Consider the following 27,652-nt stretch of genomic DNA (forward strand, 5'->3'; position numbering starts at 1 on the left):
AGGTCTACAAATGTATTTAAGATTATCGACTTTCTGAGGCAACAGAGAGAATGATAACTTTATCACTGTATTGATATATATATAATGAATCACCATATCAATGACACAATACATTCTTTTTACACCATTTCTGGTTGACCACCAAGTGACCATCACTTATGACCACCAAGTGACCATCACTTATGACCAAGCCAAGATATGAAATCCACTGTTCTAATATTAAATAACAACCCCCATCTACCTCCTCACCATGTAAATTCTATGAAAGTTAGTTTTTCGTTCTATGATTTTTGTCTGGCTTGCAGCAGGCTCTCAAGAAAAATATGTTGATAAACAAATGAATAAATTAATAACTTTCCAAAAGGAAAACTAACCCAAAAAGTGATCTAAAAATGTATTAACTTTTCAAAGAGTAAACAAAAGAGAGATATTCCAGAAGGATTCATTTGGCCACCAAGGTTAACTGAAGAAACAAATGAGTCTTAATATTACAATTCACGACATTCTTTCTCAACAAAGTACTTGCTCCTTTTCCATTCTGCCTGAAAATGAATCTCTCAACAGGTTACTCTTTGTTTCCTCAGATTCCTTATGCATGAGACTTCTATAACAACTCCTCTGTTCATTTTTCTAGAAACACCAAACAAATGTTCAAAGAGATCAAATCAAGTTCACTATCAAAAGATCATAAAAAGGCCATTAGCAAATACATACATTAGGCTCTGGTAAATTAGTATCAGTATTACAATAAGACCGGAACTCAAAATAACCCAGTAATTCACTAGTTTCTTTCAGTGCTTTCATTTTCTTTGTATGCAGCTGCTCTCAAGACTCATTTCAAAATATCAAATCTCACAATTACAAAAAGAGCAATTTCTAGCAATCCTACACTGATTAAATCAAAACATTCTCTTCACTGCTTTATAAAATGTTATCTTCTATATTGTTCCTCTAAAATCTAAGTAAAAAGTACTAAAACAGTATTATGTTAATTCAAATACTGAGGATGAAGGAATTTGCTCACCTAATCCTTTCTTTTCCTCATATTTTTATAACTTAATTCACTTCAAATGTCTATGCTAAGTTCAAAGTTACCAAATTAAAACTGCAAACTCATTTATATCCTTTTTCTCTTTATTTTTAAACACCGATACTAAAACATTTTAAAACCATATTACTTATCAAAGTCAAAACTAATATTATTTGAAGTATCACCAATCATTTAGCTTATGTTCATAAACAACATAAAGCACCAGTCTATTACATAAACACACCAGGTTCCATATACTTTTTCTTTAAATTCGCAAAAGTGAAAAATCTAATTCAAAAACTACAAGAAAACTATGGATTTAATAAACAGATGAACTTACTGAAAAAATCTTTAAAGACGCTTAACCAATCCATTTTGAATAAAAATCCCGTGTTCTCTTTTGTCAGTTTGTTAACACAACTCAGGATAATCCTCAGTGAGCTTCCTGGTCTGTTCTGCAACACTGAAACTCCCCACACCCAATCCATGTGACTTGGCCTACACCCAGGCAACAGAAAGTTTTTCTGAGGCTTCTCTCTTTCTAAAACTTTTCCCCTCTGAACTATAACAGAACCTGTAAAACAAGTATATCATCATGGCCACAAATATTACCTTATTATTCAGACTTATTTTAGAAAAAGATTTAAAGTATGCATTTTCAATAGTTGAAAAAATATTCATGCATTCACTCTCTCCTTTGTTTTCTCCCTTTTTTCTTATCTTTCAAACAATGTCTCCACCAGCACGATCATTGTGAAACAAATCCATTAACCACATGGAACATTTAAATTACCAAAAAGGGATTTAGAAATTCTGAGAAAGAGAAGGCTATGTGATTCAAAAGCTGGAATTACATCATTATACAGGAGAACTAAAAATCATTAACTTAAAACAATGTTTTCACATATCCTGTAATATAGGTAGCAATAACTATAATATAGTAATAAAGTTAACAGAGATATTCTAGGACTTAAATAGATATAAAGTCCTTCTAAAATCATCTCAACAATATCAGAAAATAGTATGGAAGTTTTCCCAGGCATATTAACAAATAATAAAAATTCTATCTAGTTGGGCTTTTTAAGTTTATATGCACTAATATCTAAAGCTGGGATATATTTCCATTTTGCTCTATGATATTAGGTTTTTCATGATCTTCTGTTTAAACATTTGCTCTAGGCCCAGGTACCAGTATCCTTTTAAAAAGGAACAAAAACGTCTCTCTAGGTGTAGCTCTAATCCTTTTTGTGCCTTCACCACTATCAGGCCTAATTTCTTGATAGAAGTTACCTTAATTTTCCCCAATACCTCCGATCTACATGCTTTCAATAAGTGACCAATATTTACAAAATCAGAAGTACTCCTGGTCCTAACTATGGTCTCTTCACTTAAAAAATAATAATAATGGTCTTATTTGCAAAACCTTAAAATCTTAATAAAAGGTAACCTCAGATACAGCAGTTGAAAGTCATGGTGAAAATCCAGATTAATAACTCCATTTATTAAACTACCTTTAGAATACTAGAAATTTATTCACTCACAAACCAATATTCCAATATTTTATATTTACTTTGAGTTGTAATATATTTTAGTTTTGGCTATTTTACAGTGTTAAAAATAAGATTTGTCTTCTGCTGATAACTGAAAGAACACTCTAGAATAACAATTTTGAATAAAAAATAAAGCTAAAATAAAGCAGTTAGTTAATAATATTTCATATTTGTCAATCATGCCACATAACTCCCAAACTATTTTTGCAAAGAGAAATTTTACTTTCTCATCCCCATATATACAAAGTAACAGCATGTTTGCCTGAATACCAAAAACGAAATTCTGTCCCTCCCATTCCTTCCTGTCAGCCAAGGAGAGTTTAATTAAAAGAAAAAAGAAAGAGGCCAGTCCTCATCTGTGCATATTTCCTTCCTATCAGCTCAGCCAAGCCCACTGTGAAGCCAGTTCCATTATCTCTGGCCCTAATGGAGAGCTAGTAAAAACAAACAAACTTTACAGTTAGAGGAAGAAAAAGGGGAAAAAAAGAAAAACGAAATAAGAAATCAGCTTTGTAGATGCTAATCTACAGTAATAATCCACAATTTTAAACTTTTATCAAATGCAAAAACAAAATGATGGTTTTTAAAAGCAAAATTCAAAATATAAGCTAATAAACGTTAAAATACAGCAACGTGCCATGTTAAAAAAAATTGCCTTAATGCCAAAGAGGCAATTCTGAATCTCCCTTATTTATATCCTTGTCTCAATTAGATGCAGAATTTACCTAAACTTCAACAGGCACTTGCAGTTCAAGGGGCCCTGGCTGGAGGATCAGATTCAGTCCTGCTCATTGGCACCACTCTGGTTTGACCCTTGAACACCAGCGAGATTTATAGAAACACCAGCCCACTAACACTTATGGCTTTTAATACTCTTCTGACTTGGCTGAATACCTGCTATGAGCAAACTTACCTGGCCTAGCTGAAATTCTAGTCTTGGCCTTTTCTAGCCAATTCTGCCCAATGCTGCCAAAATCCTATACAAAGAAACAAGCTCTAGCATCCATTTAAAAGAAAGTATTATTGGTGTTTTAATACAAAAATAACTTACCTAACGTATCCTTCAGGTTTTTTACAATAGATGCTTTCCGAGCGCTGTTTTTCCTCTCCACATAGTTAGAAGGCACAAAACCAGTTTTATTCATGGAGTTTCGAACTCGCCACCAGGACTTAGAGTCATCCAGAAGCCATAATCTCTCATTCTTCTTGATGTCCAGCTCTTGTTCTTGTTGGGCCACATAATCAAATTTGGCTACTACCACCACTTCTTCTGCCATCTTTCAGCAGCTTCAGAACTGTAACCACATACAAAACATTTTTATAAGGTCTAGTAGTAGTCTACATGCTTTTCAAAAAACCTAAGTAAAAACCTAAAAGAACTGAAAGGTTGAAAGGAAAAATATGAAAAAACATAAACAAAAACAGGCAATACTAATACTAATCGAATACTAATCAAGACAAAACTGATGTAGCTATATTAGTAATACACAAAAAGGACAAACCATTAAGGCAAACCATTACCAGTAATAAGGAAGTTCACAATACAATTGAAGGTTTTATTAAATATACATAACAAACTCATATGTACCTATTAACATACTTCCAAAACAGACTGATAGAACCACAAAAAAAATGTCACAAATCCATTGTCACAGAGGACAATCTTTAACACTTACCTCAGTAATAAATCAAGGACACAAAAATTAATAAGGCTAGATAAGAACTGACATCAAAATCATTAAGTCTGATCTAATAAACATACAAATATTACTTCCAAGCAGAAGAGTACAAATAGAACATATATAAAAATTATCAAATGTCAGGTGATAGAGAAAGTCTCAATAACTTTCATGTACTTGGTATCCTACAACCATATTCTCTGACAATCATTACAAAAAGAGCTTTTTAAAAACCTCCTGTTTGGGAACTTCTAAAACTTCACGTGTCAAAGAAGAAATTATAATAGCATTGTGAAAATATTTAGAGAAGTAAAATAATAAAAAGACTTTATATAACCAAACTTGAGGGATGCAGCAAAAGGAGTGTACAGAAGAGATTCCAGTTGTAAATAGATCAGAAAAGTAAGAAAACCTTAAAATAAATTAATGAACTATCTGTCTTAAGCATTACAAAAGCATTACAAAAGAATGATATAAAGTAGAAAAAATGAAATAATATAAATAAAAGTAGAATTTCATGAAAGAAAACAATGATATAGAAAGAAGGCTCAACAGAACAAAAAGGTAGTTCTTTACCATGACTGATAAAATGGACATAGTTCTGGCAAGACTTATAAAAGAAAAAAGGAAAAAAACAGACCCAAATACCAGGAATGAAAAGGGAGTCATAATTAGAGATGCTGCAGATATTCAAATCACCTGGCAATACTGCATGCAGATATTCAAATCACCTGGCAATACTGCAAGCAACTTTATCAATAAATGTGAAACGAATATGTACAAATTCATAGAAAAATAAAAATTAGAAAAGTAATAACATTTAATCCGTCATTAAAAAATCTTCCCATAATGAACATCAGGACCACATGGTTTACACGCAAGTTCTATTAAAATTCAAAGAACAAGTAATTCCAATTTATACAAACTCTTTCAGAACAAAGAAAGGAAAATTACAAGCCTAACTCACTCCTGAATTTATTAGATGCGTTCCCTGCTTTCTTCAGAGAGATTAATTTACATAAACAGCTACCCCTGGCTTAGCAAGCAAATAAATTCAGCTTTTAGTTTTGGATATTGAATAGCATTCTCTTTCCTTTCTTTTTTTTTTTTTTAAGATTTTATTTATTTATCTGTCAGAGAGAGAGAACGAAGGTACACACATGCAGGGGGAGCAACAGGCAGAGGGAGAAGCAGGCTCCCTGCTGAGCAGAGAGCCCGATGTGGGACTCAGGTTTAGCTTAAGGCTCAGGTTTAGCTTAACCGACTGAGCCACCCAGGCGCCCCAGCATTCTCTTTTCTCAACAATGAAAGAAGTTGTTCAATATTCTTAAAGAAATGCATTTTAATCTAGAATTCAACATCCACTAGCACTAAAGTACAGATACTTTGTGTTTATACGGTAGATGCTTTTTGGGGAGCATTGCAAGGCCTCAAAACCTACCACACGTTCTTCTGAAAGAATGGCTCAAGTGTGTACAGTAGTGAAATAACTAATAATGCTAAAATAAGAGGATGATGTGGTATTCAAAAAACAATAAACAGAGAAACCAGAAAAATCAATTTGTATTCTTGCAATTTTTGTTTGAATTACTTGCAAATAAAAAGTCTAAAAAATTACTACCACATGATGCAAAAACTTTACAGTGAGTGATGACTTTCCAAAGCAATAGAAAGCAGAGAGGGTTTTTTTTCAGGCATACTTGAACACTGACTCTGATTCCTTCCCTGTGGGAACCTGCACACACACACCCTTATAATTAATCTTTAAATTTAGTGAAATTTAAATGGAATTTATTCCGAATCTTGACAAAAACTGACTTTAAAATTTATCTAGAAGACTAATCACATAAAACCGGCAAATGACATTCTATAGAAAATTAGCGTTGATATGACACTGTAGGTTGTATACCCAGAATTTTCTAGTTTCCTATCAATATCCCAATTATCCTTCCAGTTGTCACCTTACTATTATTGTATTAGTCATGCAACTTGGTGGGGACTGACCCTAGTTTCTTTTTTTTTTTTTTTTAAGATTTTATTTATTTGACAGAGATAGAGACAGCCACTGAGAGAGGGAACACAAGCAGGGGGAGTGGGAGAGGAAGAAGCAGGCTCCTAGAGGAAGAAGCAGGCTCCTAGCGGAAGAGCCTGATGTGGGGCTCGATCCCATAACGCCAGGATCACGCCCTGAGCCGAAGGCAGACGCTTAACCGCTGTGCCACCCAGGCACCCCCTGACCCTAGTTTCTAAGCTGTATTTGGGTTAGTCAAAGCTGTTTCCTCCCATCAAAAGGATAATAAGGGAATGCTACAAAATTTGACAACTTAGAAGAAATGGACCAATTCTTCAAAAAACACAAAGTACCAAAACACACTCAATATGAAATAGATATTTGAATAGCCCTGTAACTATTCGGGAAATTAAATTCGTAACTTAAAAACTCCATCCCCCAAAAGAAATCTCCAAGTCTAGATGGCTTCTCAAGAATTCTACCAATTATTTAAAGAATTTACACCAATTCTACATAATCCCTTCTAGAAAACAGTAGAGGGGAAATGGAGAAATACTGCCCTATTTATCTTTGGTATTAATAATAATAATAAATTGGTTTTAACTGATGTCAAAACTAAACAACAGTATAAAAAGAGTAAAATACCAACCAATATCCCTCATTAATGTAGACGCAAAAATCCTTAACAAAATATTAGCAGACAGAATTCAGCAGGATATAAAAAGAATTAATACTCCATAACCAAGTAGGGTTTTTTCCAGGGATGCAAAGCTGGTTCAACATATAAAATTAATCATTAATCAGTATAATTCACCACACTAACAAGCTAAGAAAAATCATACGAGCGTATTACTCAATGCAGAAAAAGCATCTGACAAAATTCAACCCCCATGATAAAAGTTCTCAGAAAAACAGAAATAGAAGGGAACTTCCTCAACCTGATAAATAGGATCTACAAAAAACCTACAGCTAACAATATACTAATGGTAAAAGACAGATGTCTTCCTCCTATAATCAAGAACAAGGCAGATATCTGCTCTCACTACTCTTACTCAACAAAGTGCTCCAAGTTTTAGCCAGTTCAGCAAGGTAAGAAAAGAATATAAATGGCATATAGATCAGAAAATAAGAAATAAAACTCTCCTTATTTACAGATGACATGACTGATTACAGAGAAGATTCTAAAAGCTACAACCCCCCCAAAAACGAGAAACAAAACCCCCCAAACCCTCCTAGTACTAACTAGTGAATTCAGCAAGGTCGCAAGACACAAGATCAACATGCAAAAATCAACTGTATTTCTAAGTACAATCAATGAACACATGGACACCAAAATTTAAAATGCAGTATCATTTACAATTACATAAATAAAAAAGGAAAAAAATGAAAGAGGTACGAACCTAACAAAACATGAAGGAGACTCTATGCTGAAAACTACAAAATGCAGATAAAAGAAATTAAAGATCTAAATAAAAGTGTTTCTGAAATAGAAGACTCAAACATAGTAAGGATGCTATTTTTTCCCAAATTGATACATAGGTTTACATAATTCTTATCAAAGTCCCAGCAAAAGTTTTTTGTATGTATAGACAATATTATTCTATAATTTTGAAGGAAAAGCAAATTAATTAATAACTAAAATATTTTAAAGTCAAAATAAAATAGGAGGAAACTTATTATATAGCTAAAGTAGTCAAAATTGCATGGTACGCAAAGAAATAGACATGAATATCAATGGAAAAGAAAGAGAATCCAAGGGATGCCTGGGTGGCTCAGTTGGTTAGGTGTCTGCCTTTGGCTCAGGTCATGATCCCAGGGTCCTTGGATTGAGTCCCACATCAAGCTCCTTGCTCAGTGGGGTGCTTGCTTCTCTCTCTGCCTGCCACTTCCCATGCTTGTGCGCTCTCTCTCTGGGTCTCTCTCTGATGAAGGTACAAAAAGTAATTGAGTGGGGTAGGGAGAAGCTTTCTCAACAAATGCCGCTAAAGCAAAAGGACATCAATAGCCCCCGCCCCAGCAAAAAAGTCCAAGACCTAATCTCACACCCCTTATGCAAACACAAACTCAACAGGAATGACAACCTTAGACGTAAAATTATGAAACTTTAAGAAAAATATATAGGAGAAATCTTCAGGATATAGAGCTAGGCAAAGAGTTCTTAGACTTGACACCAAAAGCAAGATCCATAAAGGAAAAACTCAACAGTAGAAAAACAAATTCAGTTAGAAAACAAGCAAAAGACATGAAGAGAAATTCAATGAAGACGACAGAGATGGCAAACACATAAAAAGATGTTCATCATCAAGAAAACGGAAATTAAAACCATGCTGAAATGTCACTACACACCTATCAGAATGGCTAAAATAAGAGAGTAACAATACCAAATGCTGATAAAGATATGTTGAAACTGGATCACTCATACATTGCTGAAGAGAATATGTTAAACGACATAGATGCTCTGAAGAAAAAAGAAGTTTGGCAGCTTCTTGTAAAATTAAATATGCAACTACCATACCAACCAACTATACTCCTGGCATTTATCCCAGAGAAATGAAGACTTATATTCACACAAAAACTTTTACATAATGTTTATAGCAACTTTATTTGTAATAACCAAAAACGGTAAATCACTCAGATGTCCTTCAACAAGAGAATGGTTAAACATAGTGTGGTACATTCCATACCAAGGAATATCACTCAGCAATAAAAAGGGAAAAAATAATAGATACATGCAAAAAGCTGAATGTATCTCCAAGGAATTATGCTGAATGACCAAAAAAACCCAAAAAAACAAAAACAAAACACCAATCCCAAAGTTTATATACTGTGTAACTCCATTTATATGACATTCTTGAAATGACAAAATTATTTTGATTGCCTGGGATTAAGGAGGGAGTAGGATTTGGAGGGAAGTGGGTGTGGTTATAAAAGGGCAACATCAGGGATTCTTGTGGTGATGAAAAAGTTGTCTCTTGACTATATAAATATTAATACCCTGGTTGTTATACTGTACTATACTTTTGCCAGATGTCACCACTGGGATAAACGAAGTAAAGGAGACACTGGATCTTTCAGTAAGTTGTAAGAGTTCTTACGACTGCCTGTGGATCTATAATTGTCTCAAAATTAAAAGTTTAAAATAAAATACACTGATTATAGATAAAAAAGCAAAACAACAAATAAAATTTAGAAATATTTTCACATTCCTGATAAAAGGAAGTCTTTTAACACCACAATTTCAGTATTAGTAACTATAAAATGAAAATGTTTAACTTTTATACAGCAAAGGATATTAGTACCTGCTGTTGCTGTAACAAATTATCACAAACTTAGTGACTTAAAACAACACCAATTATCTTACAGCTCTGGAGGTTAGAGGTATGAAATGGGTCGTATGGGCTAAAATCAAAGTGTCAGCAGTGTTGTATTCCTTCTGGTGGCTGTAGAGGAAAATCTAATCCTTGCCATTTCCAGTTTCTAGAAGCTGCCTGCGTTCTTTGGCTCATGATTACATCACCCTGATCTTTAGTGTGATCCTCACATCTAATTTGCTCACTTTAACCCTTCTGCCTCCTTTCATAAGGACCTTTATAACTTACAATGGGCCCACGACGATAATCCAAAATAATTTCCCCATTTCAAAATCCTTAACATATGCAAAGTCTCTTTAACTATATAACGTAACAGGTTCTGGACATTAGAATGTGTACATCTTTGGGGGAGCCTTTATTGTACCTACCACCAACATCAAAAAACAATGAGACTAAGTTTAAAAATTGGCAAAGAACAAAGAGCAATTATGTAATAGAAAGGACAGTCAAAAAGTACTGCAAAAGACTCTAAATGCCCTTATATAATTAAAGAAATGAAAACTAAAATTGAGGTATTATTCTTTATCAGAGTAACAGAAAAAAATCCGTTTATTTAATGCTCCCCAGAATGTACAAAATAAGCCTTCCCCTACATACATTATTGACATTATAACTAAAAATTGATATAAAGCTTAACTTTTTAAATTGTGTAAATTTTCAACACATACAAAGTAAGGAATAGTATAATGAATCCCATACCTATCACCCAACTTCAATTAATACTATGATTTTGTAGGTCATTCATCCCCCAATTTTGGGTGGGGGTGCTGGAATCCTACGATTTCACCTATAAATACTAACAGATAAGAACACATACCCCACGAAAATTAGCAACAAATCAAGGGGTCTTTTACCTTTTTTGCCATGGTCCCCCACCCCATAGCAAAAAGGTTAATAAGTCTGGTAAAACCTATAACCCCTACTCAGAATAAGGTCTTATATGCATAAAAAGACATGACATTGCAAATAAAATAAACTATACTGAAGTTCAGTTATTAACATATTTTTTAAAAACTTGTACTGTTAAAAATATAAGTGCTTCTTTACTGAGGTTAAGAGCACCTGCAACAATTCTTTCATTTCATCCAATACTGATGTTCAAGTTTTACTAAGTGTATTTAAATAAAAAGTCTTTTATATAGTTGGTTTGAACTAGGATCTAAACTAAGTCTGTATATTGCACTTTGGTTAATGTTTTACATCTCCTTACTCTATATAACACATTCTCTTTCCCCACCAGTTCCATGCCATTTACTTGTTGGAAGAACCCGGCTTCATTTGTCCTGCAGCACTTCTCACACTGTGGATTTGACTGAGGTACATCTTCATGGTGTTCCTTTATCTACCCTGTTTCCTAAAAATTGGTAATTTTACCTAGAGGCTTTATTGCCTCACCCCCACCCCCAGATTCTTCTGTTGTTGTTGATGCAAGAATACTTCATAGATGGGGCACCTGCATGGCTCAGTCTGTTAAGCGTCTGCCTTCTGTTTGGGTCATGATCCTGGGGTCCTGGGATAGAGCCCAGCACCTGGCTCCCGGCTCTGTAGGGAGTCTGCTTCTCCCTCTCCCTCTGCTTGTACTCACACTCACACACACACACACACACACACACACACACACACACACTCTCTCTCTCTCTCTCTCTCTCTCTCAAATAAATAAAATCTTTTTTTTTAAGAATACTTCATAGAGATTCTTGAGAACTACTTATTGCCGTAATACAGGAGGCACCCTATGTCTGGCTGACATTTAAAATGAATGGTGGATACAGTAGTATCAAAGATTCACCCATCAGATTCCCCATCAAACCTTCACCTAATGGTTTTATCAGCCCCTGATGATCACTGCCCAGATCTACCATTTCCAAAATGATTTGCTAGCTATACCTGCTTTTAGAAATTGCTACTGTTTTGTTTTACTAAGAACATTTTTGATTACACTGATACATAAACCCTACAAGAAAGGGAGAATAAATGTCTCTGTGTTTAGAACACCAACTAGATAAACAACTAGATTCATCTGTTTCCACTTTTTGAAGATCACTTTATTTTTCCTTTTAAAAATTTAATTATTTTTAAAGTTTATTTATTTACTTAAGTATTCTCTACACCCAGTGTTGATCTCATGAGCCCAAGATCAAGAGTTGCATGCTTTTCTGAATGAGCCAGTCAGGTGTCCCTAAAATTTAATTTTATTTCATTATTATATAAAGCATTTAGATGGTTGTAAAAGTATAACAATCAAACAAGGTACATTCATAGAGTTCTGCTTCCATACTCACCTTCTCTCTCTTTTCTCTCCCTCTCCCTAAAGAATAACCATTTTTTATTGGTTTTGGTTTATCTATTGTTGCTTTTTGAATATGTGAGAGAAAACATATGTAAATCGGAAATTCTAATTTTCACACCCCCTGACAACAAAACACGTACACGCACAAAAGGAGGGGCACACCATGTACTGTCTGAACCTTAATTTTTTTAACACTACATTCTGAACATCATTCCACAGCAGTATCAGAGTTCTTTTCTAATATAACTAACTACCGCACAGTACTTCATCATTATAGAAGTATCTCAGTTTCCTCAATTAGACCTTAGACAGTGAGTTGTTTCCAGCCTTCTGATAATAAACAGTGCTGCAATAAATAGTCTAATATACATGTCATTTTGTTTTTCTGTTAATCTACCTTTGGGTTAGAGTCATAGAAAAATGCTGAGTTGAAGTTTAAGGTTTATATAATTTTGTGAGATAGTGCCAAATACTCTATCCATAGGTTCTTTATCCTTTTATATTTTCCACAATATGTGGGAGTGATTATTTCCCCACAACATTACCAACAAAATTTGGATTTTTGCCAGATAAGTAAGAAATGATATTTCAAAGCAGTTTTTAATTGTATTTCTCCATTACAGTGAAATTAAGCACATTTCCCAAATTTAAGGGACATTTACTTTTGTTTTTCTGTATGGATTACCTGTTTATTTCTTTTGCCCATTTACCCAAGGTATGGCTTTTCTTTTCCAATTCTTAGAAACTCTTCATGTAGTAGGAATACTTGCCCTTTGTCTTTGATACAAATTTTTTTCAGTCATGTCTTTTTAACTTGGTTATTATATTTTAGGTAAAATTTTTGAAGAACAACTTGACAGCAACTATCAACATTTTACGTGCTCATTTCTTTGAATCAGCAATCTACATACTACAGGAAAAAATAATGCAAGTATCCAAAGTCATGTGTGTAAGAATGTTTGCTGTGGCACTGCTAATAACTGTGAAAAATAAGGAATAAAGAGTGTCTAAATTGTAAGTACTGGCATGGTAAAATGTCCAATAAACATTAAATATTAAGCAAAAATGCAAATTCTAAAACAACAGGATTACAACTCTATTTTTTTTAAAAACTCCCATTACATATATTTGTATATGCATTAAAAAGTTCTGGGAGAATATACATCAAATTGTAAAAGTGGCAGCCTCAGTGAGTGGTAAGACTGGTAAAACTTAGTCCATATTCCACAGATATGTGTAGTTTGAATATTTTACAAAAATATTACTCTACTTTTAAAAAAAGTACTATAAAAAGAGAAAACCAACTGAAAGCTATAACTAATAGGAACTGGCAGCCAAAACACAAAGTAGGTGTGAGGAAACATGGAGAAAGCAGGAGGAAAAAGAAATTAGAGGGAACTGAGGGAAAAAGAAATGAGAGAGAAATAAGGGTATGAAGTAAATCTGCTTTATCACAGAATCACAACTAAAACCTGAACAATTAGAACATAAAGCAAAAAGAAAAAAAAAAAACACCTCACAAGAAACAAAACATACAAAGACAAAACAAAAAACACTAATAAATTAACTTTCCTTTGATGACTATTTCTTCGGTTAAGTAGCAGATAAAAGAGCTAAGTTGAATTCAGAATCCAGATAATAGGGAAAACTATTTTTAAACACAAGAAATAGTGATATGACATGCTTACACTACAAGAGGGACAGCAACTGAGGCCAAATGAGAATGCCTACTCATGCCTACTCTGAAGCATACACTAAGAATAGAATGGGTAGAAACCTTTGCACTTTTTAACAGCCATTTCCCTCCTGATCTTTTAGCCAAGCTTAGTTCAAATTACATAAACTGAATATGGTATGACTCCACTATTCGTTGATCCAGCCAAGAGGCCTGGTTGTAAAGGGGGTCACTTAACATTCTACATTCTCCTACAAAAGTGTCAGCTCCATGTTTTCAACTACACTCACGAAATTTATACTTGGATGCTCCTGGCCCCTACTCTTGCTTTCAGGAACTGGATTCCTGTCCTTCTGTCTGTATCCCTGTACCTGGCACCTGAACCCAGAAGCCTTACCAACCAGTGTCCAATTCCTGCCTGATGTCAAGTATCGGCTTTCCTTGATAGAATGTGAACTGCCTATTTTGATCCCCACTGATTGTCTGCCCCGCTCTGGTAATACAAATATCATGGACCCTGGAATTGACATCAGTCCCTATTTACAGTACTCACATCCTGCTTGCCTTTTCTTCCTGGGCTTATTTCCTGATCTCAGTTTGTTTTTCAAATTCACCTCCAAACTCATTCCCAAACTAGACCTATACACATTTGCTGATCATACTCCTGGCCTTTCCTGATCTGGTTATTACAAGAATAGGACCAAACAGAAAGTAAAGAATAATTATTTCAATGTCTGTAAGAACAATACAGAATTCACTGTCCTAGAAATCAGCAGATTAAATTGGAGAACATCTAGTGGCTTACAATCAGAGGTCTTTATACCCCTTCACAAAGGCTGAGAGTTGTTAAAAATATGTAACTCCACACCAAGGAATGTTTATTGTATGAACATAATTCAGGTATTAACCTAGCATTTCCCTCACAATAATCCTTTGACATACTATCCTTACTTTATAAAATATGACCTAAAGAAGTTAAATGGCTTTTAAACCTTAGAAAATAAGTGATGGAAACAGGGAGACAAATGCATGTTCTTTTCATCTCCCCAAAGTTCATATGCTTTTTTAAAAATTTTAATTCCAATACAGATAACACAGTGCTACATCAGTTTCAGATGTACAATACAGTAATTCAACAGTTCTATACATTACTCAGTGCTCATCATAACTGTACAAGTCAATGTACTTTGATTACCATGCTGCCTTTTTTTTTTTTTTTAATACTTGTAGCAAGAATTACTATCAAACTCCACTCATTGGGCCAGAAACCCTTGTGGCGTTAGTGAAAGACTTGCCTTTCATGTAGCACAATACCTACGCTTGTGATTTCACTGGCCAGCCAGCCGCTTCAACTCCAAGCTCTAACAATGTGTAGTACCATGTCGCCTCGTAAAGACCAGAAAATAAGGGTAGAGGTTATAAATGCATGGAAACCAACTGCCTACTAAATCAGTAATTCTCAAACTATTTAGTCTCAAAACCCCTTTACAAACTTAAAAACTTGAAGACCCAAAAAGGTTTTGTTTATGTTGTTTATATTGATCAATATTTACCACACTGGGAATTAAAAGCTAGAAAATGTTTGGATATTTTTAAATTCAATTAAACATAATATTTAATTCAATACAGAACATTTTAATGAAAATTATATTTTCTCAAACAAAAACATTAGTGAAAACAGTGGTGCTATTTTACATTTTTGCAAATCTTTTCAATGTCTGACTATTGATTCCCATATCTGTTTCTGCATTTAACGTACTGCAACATACTATTCTGGTTGAAAGGAAAACTTGGTGTCACACAAATACGTAGTTGGAAAAAGAGTACTTTTAAGAGTCTTTTCAGATAATTGTGGATATTTTTTTTTTGGTACTACACTAACACTTGACAAGTGGTAGAGCTTCTTAAATACTAGTTTGTAATGTGGAATCTAAAATTTTACCAAGTGAACTTTTCCACACAGTTATATTAAAATTCATTGCCCTAGGTATTTTTAATTCCAAGTGAAATGGGTATAAGCCCACTGCAGCCTCTCTCTCCAACTGATTACAACTAAAATCTCCAGAAAATACAAAGAATCAACTCCTGAGGACTCTGAAAAGTAAATAATAGCAGGCGGATTGGGAAGGGAAATCAATCTAAAAAAAGACCAATACATCAACAATAAATACCCTTTTGGTTTCCCCCCTTCTGCTTTATTTTCTAGCTTTGACCGAAAGGTAGGCATAACAGGAAATTGCGTAGCAGGTAAAGTCAGGAAAAAGCTCAAGAGAAGCTCATTTGGCCAAAAGACAGGGGGAAAGGCTCTTGAAAGCCAGAAGACTGGGTTAAATCCCTGAGGTTTTATTTCTTCTTTTTTTTCCCCTCTCCCAGTGCTGTCCCAAGGCCAGCCTCAGTTGTGGATCTGCGCCACTGCCACAAGGGTGGAGATGGCACATCCAATAAAACCCCAAGAGAAAACCTATCCCTCTGGATAAAGGAAGAAAAAAAGTAACCAGCTGGTACAAAGAATATGTGGGAAATACCCACTATCTCACCACTTCACCCTCAAGTCAATCACAGCCATACCCAAAACCGAGTAACAACATGAAAAACTGAAACTCATAATAAGAGAACCCAACCTTTCTGGTAAAAGGAACCAGGAAGAGGGTTGCTGAGGATAGGTAAATATGGGGAAAACTCCCATGAGAAAAGAACTGGTGAAGGTAATCTATGACAAAGACTCTTCTCGAATAGTCAGGCTCCTCTGAGTCCTATTGTTGACTAGGCCTCAATCTTGGCCTATAAAAACTGCAGCCTCTTAGCATAAATGATTTTGTCCACACTCTCACACTAAGAGACTTGAACAAATAATAGCGTCATTTCTAATGGCTTAAGGCTGCATCCCTAGGATGACAACTCTAGCCCCCTAAGTTCTGCATAAGGAAGCTCGATACTGCAAGAATTTACTGTTTGTTCCAACCCAAACTTGGTGATAGGAAGAGAGGTCCCTACAGCCCCCTTAGAACAGTCACTTTAGAAAGCTTGAAATTATAAATATTTCCACTGCCCCTTTGAAATATAAACCTTCTACCACCTAGAGGTGTCGTCTCAGAACTGAGAGCCATCTCTTTAAAATGTAATCATTCAATGGGGCACCTGGGTGGCTCAGCTGGTTAGGCATCTGACTCTTGGTTTTGGCTCAGGTCATGATCTTGGGGTTGTAGGATTAAGCCCCACACTGGGCTCCGTGCTGGGTGTGGAGCCTTCTTGGGATCCTCTCTTCCCCCCCTTCCACCCACCTGTGCACACAGACTCCCTCAAATAAATAAATAAATAAGCAAACATTCAATGAGATACAACTCATTCTTGCTCCCAGTTCCCGTAGAGGGTAAGGGCCCAACTTTGGTGGGCACCTTGCTCTAACTTGTACCACATCTCTTGTCATAAAGATAAGTTTGTTTCTCCTCTGGATAAGTGTCGATTACAAATCCAGATGGCCCAGTCAGGTAGACCAATTAAAAAGCTCTGAAAACTTAAGTACAAAATAACTACCACCCAAGTTTCAGACCATCCCTGACTATTACAGATAGCACACAGACTCAAACATTACAGCAAAGGTTTAGAAAATGAAACTGATGCTGGTACTACTGCCCACAAAAAGCAAAAAGACGGGTTTGAATCTAATCAGATTGATGCCTGCTAAAACAACAGCAATTTCTCCAAGGGATTTTAACAGGATCCAAAGTCTCACAAAATAATACTTAAAATATCTAGGATACAATCTAAAGTTATCCAAAATACAAAGAAGAAGGAAAATCTGGCCAACAAGAGTTGGAAGAAAAAGACAATGAACAGATGCCAACAAAGAAATGACCCAGATGTTGGAATTATCAAAAGACTTAAAAGCAGCTGTTATGGGCACCTGGGTGGCTCAGTCGTTAAGCGTCTGCCTTCGGCTCAGGGTGTGATCCCGGGGTTCTGGGATCGAGCCCCACATCGGGCTCTTCCGCTGGGAGCCTGCTTCTTCCTCTCCCACTCCCCCTGCTTGTGTTCCCTCTCTCTCTGGCTGTCTCTCTCTCTGTCAAATAAATAAATAAAATCTTTAAAAAAAAAAAAAAAAAGCAGCTGTTATAACCATGCTCTAAAAAGGTAAAGTGAACACTCTCGAAACAGAAAGATAAATCTGAGGAGAAGTTATTAAATAGGATCAAGTGGAAATTTTAGAACTAAAAATCACAATATTTGAAATAAAAACTTCATTGGAGAGGCTGAATAGCAGAATCAAGATGACAGTTGCATTAATTTCCTATGGCTGCTGTAACAAATTACCACAATCCAGGCAGTTTAAAATAACAGAAATTAATTCTGCCATAGATCTCAAGATATCAAACAAGGACTCAATAGAAGAATCTAAAATCAAGGTGTTGACAGGGCTGTACTACCTCTGAAGGCCCCAGGGAAGAATGTGCACTTTACCTCTTCCAGCTTCTGGTGGCTGTCAGCATTCCTTGCGGCTACATCAGTGTAACTCTGCCTCTGTGGTCACACTGCCTCTTCCTCCTCTTCTATTCAATCTCCCCCTGCCTCATCAGGCCACATGTCACTAGACTTGGGGCTCATCAGATAATCCAGGATATAGTCTACCTCTTAAAATCCTTAACGTCATTAATCACACCTTTTGCCATGTGAGGTAATATTCATAAATTCCAGGGATTAAGAAATACAAGAAAGACAATACGAATCTGAAGACAGATCAACACAAATTATCCAAGCTAAAGAACAGATTAGGGAACATATTTTGAAAAGTAACAGAGCTTCAGGGACCAATGGGACAATATCAAAAGACCACTATTCATTCTTTGAAGACCCTAAAGAAAAGACAATGATGCAGAAAAGACACTTGATGAAACGGTAGTGGAAATTTTTTGAAAGTCTGCAAAAGACTTAAATTTACAGATTCAAGAAACTAAGCAAACTCCAAACAGAATAAACTCAGACCATGTCCAGGCACATCATAATTTAACTGCTAAAAACCAAAGGTAAAAGGAAAATCTTGAAAGCAGCCATAGAAGAACAACATATTACAGTATACATGGCAGTGGTTCTTAATTGGGAATTATGTCACATCCAAGGGGACATTTAACTATGTCTGGAGTCATTTTTTATTGTCACAACTGGAGAGAGGGGGACAGGACGGTGCTACTAGAAGAGGCCAAGAATAGCTAAACATCCTATAATAAACAGGACAGCCCACAATAAGGAATTATCCAGTCCAATGCGTTAAGGCTGAGAAAACCTGACAGAGGAGCAATCTGAACAACTAAGGATTTCTCACCAGAAACTATGACCCATATCCTAAAAATGCTGAAGGCAAGCAACCAACAACCCAGAATTCTATATGCAGTGAAAATATCCTTCAGGAATGAAATGACATAAAGACATTCTCAGATGAAGAAAAAATAAGCCATTCTGTTGCCCAGTGGACTGCCTCTAATAGAAATGTAAAGGAAGGTCTTAAGGCTAAAAGAAAAGTGATCAAGAGGGAAACACGAAACTTCAGAAATGAAGACAGAGCAAAAAAATGGTAAATATCTGGGTGAATGTAATAAGATTCTTTTTCATCTCTTAAATTCTTTAAAACACACATAGCTCTTGAAAGGGAGTATTTTAATACGTGTAACACGGGGGTTTTACATATGTAGAAGTCATCTGACAATTATATAAAGTGGGGAGGGAAATGGGACCTATATAGTTATTAGACTATGTTCTATTTTAAGTGGTAAAATAAAAATTCTAGATACAGTATGGAAAGTTAAGTATATAAAGTGTATTATATAAACTTTAGGGCAATCACTTAAAAAAAAAAAAAAAGAAAAAGGACAAAGAGATATAACCAAAAACTAGTAGATACAGTAAAACGGATACTAAAAAAAAGTATTCAAAAATAATCCAGAAGAAGACACGAAAAAAACAGAGGAAAAATAAATCCCCACAAGAAATAGATAACACATAACACAGTTCAAATATATCAATAATTACATTAAATAAATGGTCTTAGATTAATTAAAAGACAGAGGGGATCAGACAAATTAACAAAGACTGAACTGTTACAATGATACATAGCATAAAAATAAAAGGATCATACAAACAGGAATCAAAAGAAAGCTGGAATTGCTATATAAATATCTGACAAAGTAGATTTCTGAACGAGGAAAATTACCAGGTAAAGAGACATGAGATAATGAGAAAAAGATCAATTCATCAAGATGACACAACAATTTAAAATGTATATATACTTAATAGAGTTGCAAAAGACATAAAGCAAAAATGACCAGAATGTAAAGAAGTAAATAAATCCACTATTCTTGAAAACTGCAACTACTTTTCAGTAATCCACAGAACATACAGACAGCGTTAAAAAAGAGACAACAGGCCCAAAATGGAGTTGCTCATACTAAGCCCCCCATCAACAAACTAAGACTCAATACCGAACATAACTGCAGTTTCAGTCTCTCCCAGAAATGGAACCTTTAACCAATTTGGAATTACCTGGTCAGCACCAGTGAGGTAATTCACCCAACAGACCCTTCCATCCTCCACAAGAAGATGACCTTATCTGAAACAATCCACTCTTTGCTAGAAACTTCCTTTTCCTACTTCTCTCTGCCTATAAAAAGCCTTTAGTTTTATACAGTTTTTTGGAACTCCTTTTTTCATTCATTCATTTGACAGAGAGGGGTACAAGCAAGGGGAGCAGCAGAGGGAGAGGGAGAAGAGGGAGAAGCAGGCTCCCAGCTGAGCAGAGAGCCCGTGCGGGGCTTGATCCCAGAACCCTGGGATCATGACCTGAGCTGAAGGCAAACCTGAGCTACCCAGGCACCCCTGGAACTCCTTTCTGTCTGCTAGAGGAAATGCTGTCCAATTCATGAATCGTCAAATAAAGCCAGGAAGATCTTTAAATTTACTCAGTTGAATTTTGTTTTTTAACAACAATAAAGGCCAATCTGATGACGTCTCAGACAGAAATAAGGCACATATTATTGGAAACGGAAGGAAAGGTGATCCTCGTTAAAAGATGGCAAGGCGCTTGGCTCAACTGTAGTCACGTCCGAGTGTTCTGTGGTCCGAGTGTTCTGTGCAAGGGCAGAATTTGTGAGGATGAAATTGGGTATCTGACTGAGGCCATTTCTTTTTTTTTTTTTTTTTAAAGATTTTATTTATTTATTTATTTGACAGAGATAGAGACAGCCAACGAGAGAGGGAACACAGGCAGGGGGAGTGGGAGAGGAAGAAGCAGGCTCATAGCGGAGGAGCCTGATGTGGGGCTCGATCCCATAACGCCGGGATCACGCCCTGAGCCGAAGGCAGACGCTTAACCGCTGAGCCACCCAGGCGCCCCTGACTGAGGCCATTTCTAAGCAAGGTGCTGAAACTATGGCTTGGCTCCTCCTGAATGCTTATAGTAAATATGGGAGAAAAAATACCTTAATGATGGAACTGTTAATCAAAAAGGAAGTTAATTTAAAAGGTAGAAAATTCTCAGCCTGCTGTAGTGCAAAAAAATGATGAGAAACACATTGAGAACAGTAACACTAAGAGTGTTCTAAGAGTCAAGGGATCCTTTGATAGAGATTATTATGGGTGTGAACATCAGAGTCAATCAGCCACCCCAGCAGGAAGCAGCCAATTTGAACTGGAAAGAGACAAGATGGAATTAAGAAAGATTGTCAAGTTTTCTTGATTGTATAGGATGCAACCATGGAGCTATCCCACTGCAAACATGAGATATTCTTTAAGACAAGGGAAGAAGGACCCAAAAGGTGACTCAGAGATCATTAAGGCTGCTTCCCCCATTTCAAAAGAGGAGGACATCACCTGGGTCATGACTCCCAACCCAAAGCTGTGGAGGCCAGGCCAGCAGAGCCACTAGTATATTATTCCACCCTAGGGAGCACTGCCTCAGGCTGTGCCCAGAAAAGCCATCGAACAAAAATATTTAAATATTTAACATTTTTAAATGGTCAAATACTTGAACAGATACTTCACCAAAGAAAATAGAGGATTCTCCCACTATCTGAAAGTAGAACATTCCTATGAAAACTTTCAGAAGCCAAAATGACATGAAATGAAGCATCCGGTTTTCTGAAAGTTCAAGTCACACCACTTTGCTTTTACTAAGACCTACATTAGTACTGTTTTCACCAAACGATATCTGAAGAGGATTTTCACTTAAAAAAAAAAAAAAAGCCATTACCATACTAATGTACGTCTTAAGTGGCATAATGTGAACTTTTGGAAAGAGGGGTTACTGTACAAGGATGACATACAAGAATATGTGAAGATCTTCAATATCATTAGTCATTACAGAAATGCAAATTAAAACCACAAAATGATATCACAACACAGCAAATTAAATGGCTTCAAAAGGTAAGAGAGGTAGTAAAGAAAGAGGAGAAGGGAGGGAGGGGAAAGAGGTAAAGGAGGAGAGAGAGAGGAAACACAAACAGTACCAGGTGCCAGTGAGGATGCAAAACAATAGGGAACTCATACATTGCTTGTGGGGATGCAAAACAGTATAGCTACTGTTTTATATAGTTACTAAGGGTAACAGTTTAGCAGCTTCTTATAAAGTTAAACCTACATTAATCATATATGATCTCATTGAACCAGACTCAAAAGGCTATCTATGTATGACATTCTGGACTACAAAGCATCAGGGGTGAAGAACTGTTCTGAATTTAGATTGTGGTAGTGATTACGTAACTGTCAAATCTCAACCACACTCCAAAAAGTGTCAATCTTACTGAATGAAAACTAAAATATATCGGAGAAAATATTCAATGCTCAGTCTTATACTTTAAATGGACCTATTTATACTCACATATGATTTTGTATCATCATGTAATATACACTAAGTTTTGCAAATCTTCAACTGTTGACATCTTATTATAAAATATCATTGCATTCACACAGCCTCTGGAAACTCCAGAGTGAAAATGGAGATATGTATCTCAGTATAATGAAAATAGTCTGGCCTTGTAGACTCCTTAAAAGGTACTTAAAGAACCTCTAGAGAATTGCTAAATGTAGAAATAACAACATCGGGCTAAACACCTAAAACATTCTTCCCCAACCTGCTTTTACAAATTCATTGGGTATATCTATATATTAAATGACACTAAGTTTGTCAAATCATTTTACCAAATCATACTGTGTATGATATGTAAACTATGAGGAAAGGTATAGTTTGCTATGTATACAGGCCATGATAAATATGACCATTTTTGGCAAGCCAGTTGTTACACTGCAAAAGTAAGGAACCAGCTAGTGATAGAAAAAATTCTAAAGAGAAATCGCTCATGCTAACACAAATGCAATTTTAGATTCTTTTATAGTTTAACACATAACTTGACAATTTCCTGTTTCTGATAAAAATCAGCAGAGTGACAATACCCAAGTGACTAACTCCGGAAGTTTGGTTGGGTTACAGATCTTTCGGTAAACAATGAAGGGGGAAAAAATCCCCAAATAACTAACGTCAATGTGCTGTAAGTAATGCAAAAAAGACAAGGCAATTCATAAGAGGATTTTATTCTATTCAACGTTTTAAACCCTACTATCTTATCAAGTAATTTTAATTGTTAAACACTCTTAGAATGAAACAACATGGGTAAGAATCCCATCATGGGGAAAATAAAAAATTATAGGCTGGTCTGAAATAAAGGCTCCTTAAAAATCAAGCCTTTTTTGTTTTTTTAAAGAATAGGTCAAATAAAATGCCATCTTATTCCATTTATTTTTGGAAATATCACTTTGAAAATCTAATATAAGCTAACACAGACTAAAACACAGGCAAAAGTCCCGTGCATATCAAAATTTATTCATTTGACAACACGTTTACTAAGTACTTATAGACTAGGAGGACACAGAGCTAAGGCCTGAAAGTAAAGAAAGGCATATCAAGAATAACATGCTCTCAAAAAATATCAACCGCAGGGGTGTCTGGGTGGCTCAGTTGGTTAAGCGGCTGGCTCTTGATTTCAGCTCAGGTCATAATCTCAGGCTCCTGGAATGGAGTCCCTTGTAAGGCTCCCCGCTCAGTGGGGAGTCTGCTTCAGGATTCTCTTTCCCTCTGCCCCTCCCCCCTAAAATAAATAAATCTTAAAAAAATATCAACTGTAATTCTATTTTTCAACAACTTAATTAATGCCTTATATACATAAAGCATTACTCCCTATATGTATCACAAAATTTTACTTATTACTCTGAATTACAATAAGCTGTACCAAGGTCACCTTAAGAACATACCACCACTCTATAAATCTGAAGAATATTAATTTTATATAATCTAAAGCAGAAGCCATTATATGTTACCACCGAAGTAAAAGGAATATAATAATCTTGCTAAAATTGCTAAATGATGAGCAATTACTGTATAAACCACCAACTATGAAAAAAATAACATAATGAAGAATTTAATGTCATAATTAATACAACAAATGCAAACCATTAACTGATTTAACCCTTATCATACTACATGGCAACTAAACATACATGGGCAGATGACTGACTGTACTCACATTTTTTTTTCTTAAAGATTTTATTTATTTGAGAGTGAAAGTGAGAGAATTAGCAGGGAGAGCAGCAAAGGGAGAGGGAGAAGCAGACTCCCTGCTGAGCAGGGAGCCCGATGTGGGACTCAATCCCAGGACCCTGGGATCACGACCTGAGCAGAAGGCAGATGCTTAACTGACTGGGCCACCTAGGTTCCCCTATACTCACGTTTTTAATGTGTATTTTTACAACTACAGTACACGTGATGGACTGAATTTCTTCCCCTCCAAAATTCAGATGCTGACATCCTATCCTCTAGTACCTTAGAATGTGATTCTATTGGAGACAGGGTCTTTAAAGAGGTAATTAAGTAAAATGAGGTCATTAGGGTGGACCCTAATCCAATATGACTGGTGTCATTATAAGAAAAACTGATTAGAACACAGACACACACTATGGGAAGACCACATGAAGACACTGGGAGAAGACAAAGCGAGACGCCCTCAGAAGAAACCAACCCTGATGACAACTTGATCTTAGACTCTAGCAAACACAATTTTGAGAATAAATTTCTGTTGTTTAAGCTACCCAGTCCATGATACTTTGTTATGGCAGCCTTAGCTAACTAATATAATGCAAATAAAATTTATTATCTGAACCATTTTTAGGTGTTTAGTTCAATGGCATTAAGTAAGTACATTCACAATTTTGTACAACCACCGCCACTATCCATCTCACAAACAATTTTCATCTTGCAAAACTGAAACTCCATACACTTTAAATGATAACTCCCCAATACAGCCGAACTACCAATTAAAATTAAGTGTAAGAGAAGACTAGTCATTTTCGGACAGGCATTCTCAAAATATGTAATTCCAATTCACTTTGACTTAAGAAACAATCAGAGGATATGTTCCACCAAAACAAAGGAGTAAAACAAGAAAAAGAAGACAAAGGATCTAAGAAGCAGGAAAACCAATGAAGAAAGGCAAAAGGAATTTCCAGAATGCTAGCAAAAGTAAATTAAGATCTGAAGCAAATCAGAATAAATAGTCCAACTTGGAGTAAGATTCCAGAAAAAAAAAGAAAAAAACTGATAAGATTATCTGACAGGACTATGTGAAGAATTATATACAAATACAAATTTTATAGAACCACTGGAGAGCGTGGGAAGGATTAGTTACAAATTCAAAGATCACGAAGAAAATTTTAAATGCTAACCATATAAATTTCTTATAAATTTCATAAAAAATAAATTACACAAGAAAGACAATTTAATAATTATCAACAGTATATGTTAGGTTTATATAGTCATAATGATAAAAATGTTGAATATGAATATACAATTTTATAAAGACAATGGGGCTGTGGGGCGCCTGGGTGGCTCAGTTGTTAAGCGTCTGCCTTCGGCTCAGGGCGTGATCCCGGCGGTCTGGGATCCAGCCCCACATCAGGCTCCTCTGCTGGGAGCCTGCTTCTTCCTCTCCCACTCCCCCTGCTTGTGTTCCCTCTCTCGCTGGCTGTCTTTCTCTCTGTATCAAATAAATAAATAAAATCTTAAAAAAAAAAAAAAAGACAATGGGGCTAAAAGAAAATAGATTTAGAAAATAAATGGGGGCACTTTGCTGGCTCAGTAGGTAGAGCATGTGACTCTCGATCTCAGGGTTGTGAGTTCAAGCCCACGTTGGGTGTAGAGATTACTTAATAAATACATACATACATACGTACATACCCTCATTTATCTTAACAGAAAATCAGTAGATGTCTAAAATTAATGAATCAGGAGGTAATACTAACAATTATGTTTTTTATTTATCCAAGTAATACATGAACATAGTTTAAAATGTCAAATAGTGCTATAAGGCGTATAACAAAAGTAACAGTCCTTTGTTCTCCTCCCCCTTTTTCCTCCTGCTTGTCTCAAGAAGTAATCACTTTCAACTTTTAAGCTATTGCTTCTGAAAGAGCTCAAAGAAGTTTAAAGTGATTACTTCTTGAGGCAAGGGGGTAGAAAAAGGAGAGTAAAGGACTGCTATTTTTGTTATCAGGCCTTTTAGCACTATTTGAAACTTCAATCTACATGCATATATTACTTTGATAATTTAAAAAATTTAGAAAACCTCACTGATCCCTTAAGAATCAGTATTAAGTCAATCAAAACGTTAAAAAGCTGGGGCGCCTGGGTGGCACAGCGGTTAAGCGTCTGCCTTCGGCTCAGGGCATGATCCCGGCGTTATGGGATCGAGCCCCACATCAGGCTCCTCCGCTATGAGCCTGCTTCTTCCTCTCCCACTCCCCCTGCTTGTGTTCCCTCTCTCGCTGGCTGTCTCTGTCTCTGTCGAATAAATAAATAAAATCTTTAAAAAAAAAACAATGTTAAAAAGCTAGCTGACTTTTAAGCTGTACCAATATCCATTTTCTCTTCTTTTCATAATGGTGTCTCGACCTCCTCAGAAACTATCCTCACCATCCCCACCCCAACAATATTTTGACATTCCTTAGGTGGAGTTCCAAGATCTCAGGGGTAGTATATGCAATTCATGCATGGCCGATCAGAATATTAAATTCCTTTAATTTCTGTGACTAGTGATGAAAACTCAAGTTGTTCATTCAGAAAGACTCCTGGGATGTACACCAGGGTTACTGGGAAGGTACTTTCTCTTTTCCCAACAGACTTAAACCTGAAAGCAGAATAAATGTCACCATACAGAACCTGACAATGAAGGTGAGAGGTGCACATAGATTCCATTTTTAAAGCCTCCAAATCTAATTATTCCTCAACCCAGAATCTATCTCTGGATATTTCATTTCATAAACCAAAATTACTTTTCTGTTGAAACAAATAGGGCCAATATATGATAACAGGTACCTGAAGAGACTGAGTATCAAATTTATATTTATTTCAAGTTTATTTATTTAAGTAATATCTACATCCAACATGGGTTTCCAACTCACAATCCTGAGATCAAGAGTCACATGCTCTTCCAACTGAGACAGCCAGATGCCCCTAGAGTACCAAATTTAAAAAAAAAATGAAACTTCTATACAAGAGACTTCAAACGTAAGAAAAATGCAAAATAAAGGATAAAAAAAATGATGGAGATTAAGGAAACCCAAATACTAGCAAGTATAGATATTCCCCAATTTAACAACTCGTGTGTGTGTGTGTGTGTGTGTGTGTGTGTGTAAACGCTCTGAAACAGGTTTAACGAAAGCTAACACTGAACACTATGTGGAGCTTATAAACAACCAAACTGATTCTACCAAGCTTTCAACTTGTTTATTATTTATCTTTAGGCCCTATTATGTGCGAGGCACAGTATGAGCTATCCAGCGTACAAAGCTAAATCTGTCCTGAAAGAACTTACATGCTAGTGGGAAAAGTTCTATTTCTTGCTAATATAACTTCATCTGTAATGCTGATCTGTATTTCATTTATTCTGCTCCCATCAGCATCACAAACTAGCCAACTGCATCTGTAAACTAAAACTAGATCCAACGTACTACTAC

The 27,652-nt window shown here is 35.7% G+C and overlaps 1 protein-coding gene and 1 non-coding gene across 7 annotated transcripts in view; both read right to left on the minus strand.

Annotated features, from left to right (window-relative positions):
- Positions 1-27,652, minus strand: part of NCK1 (NCK adaptor protein 1) — a 78,314-nt gene that overhangs the window by 18,371 nt on the left and 32,291 nt on the right. For 5 of the 6 annotated variants that reach the window (XM_057315881.1, XM_057315880.1, XM_057315878.1 and 2 more), the window contains one exon: positions 3,632-3,875. In XM_057315881.1, coding sequence (XP_057171864.1) covers positions 3,632-3,857 — 226 coding nt within the window. In that variant the 5' untranslated portion in view covers positions 3,858-3,875. Of the gene's footprint in view, positions 1-1,370; positions 1,836-3,631; positions 3,876-27,652 lie in introns of those variants that run through there. The other variant, XM_057315882.1, reaches the window with a different exon arrangement.
- On the minus strand, positions 14,829-14,982 carry LOC113254195 (small nucleolar RNA SNORA62/SNORA6 family). Its single transcript, XR_003315714.1, has one exon. It is a non-coding gene; the product is annotated as a small nucleolar RNA SNORA62/SNORA6 family (small nucleolar RNA).

The sequence above is a fragment of the Ursus arctos genome, unplaced genomic scaffold (assembly GCF_023065955.2).
Source record: "Ursus arctos isolate Adak ecotype North America unplaced genomic scaffold, UrsArc2.0 scaffold_20, whole genome shotgun sequence".
NCBI classification, from domain to species: domain Eukaryota; kingdom Metazoa; phylum Chordata; class Mammalia; order Carnivora; family Ursidae; genus Ursus; species Ursus arctos.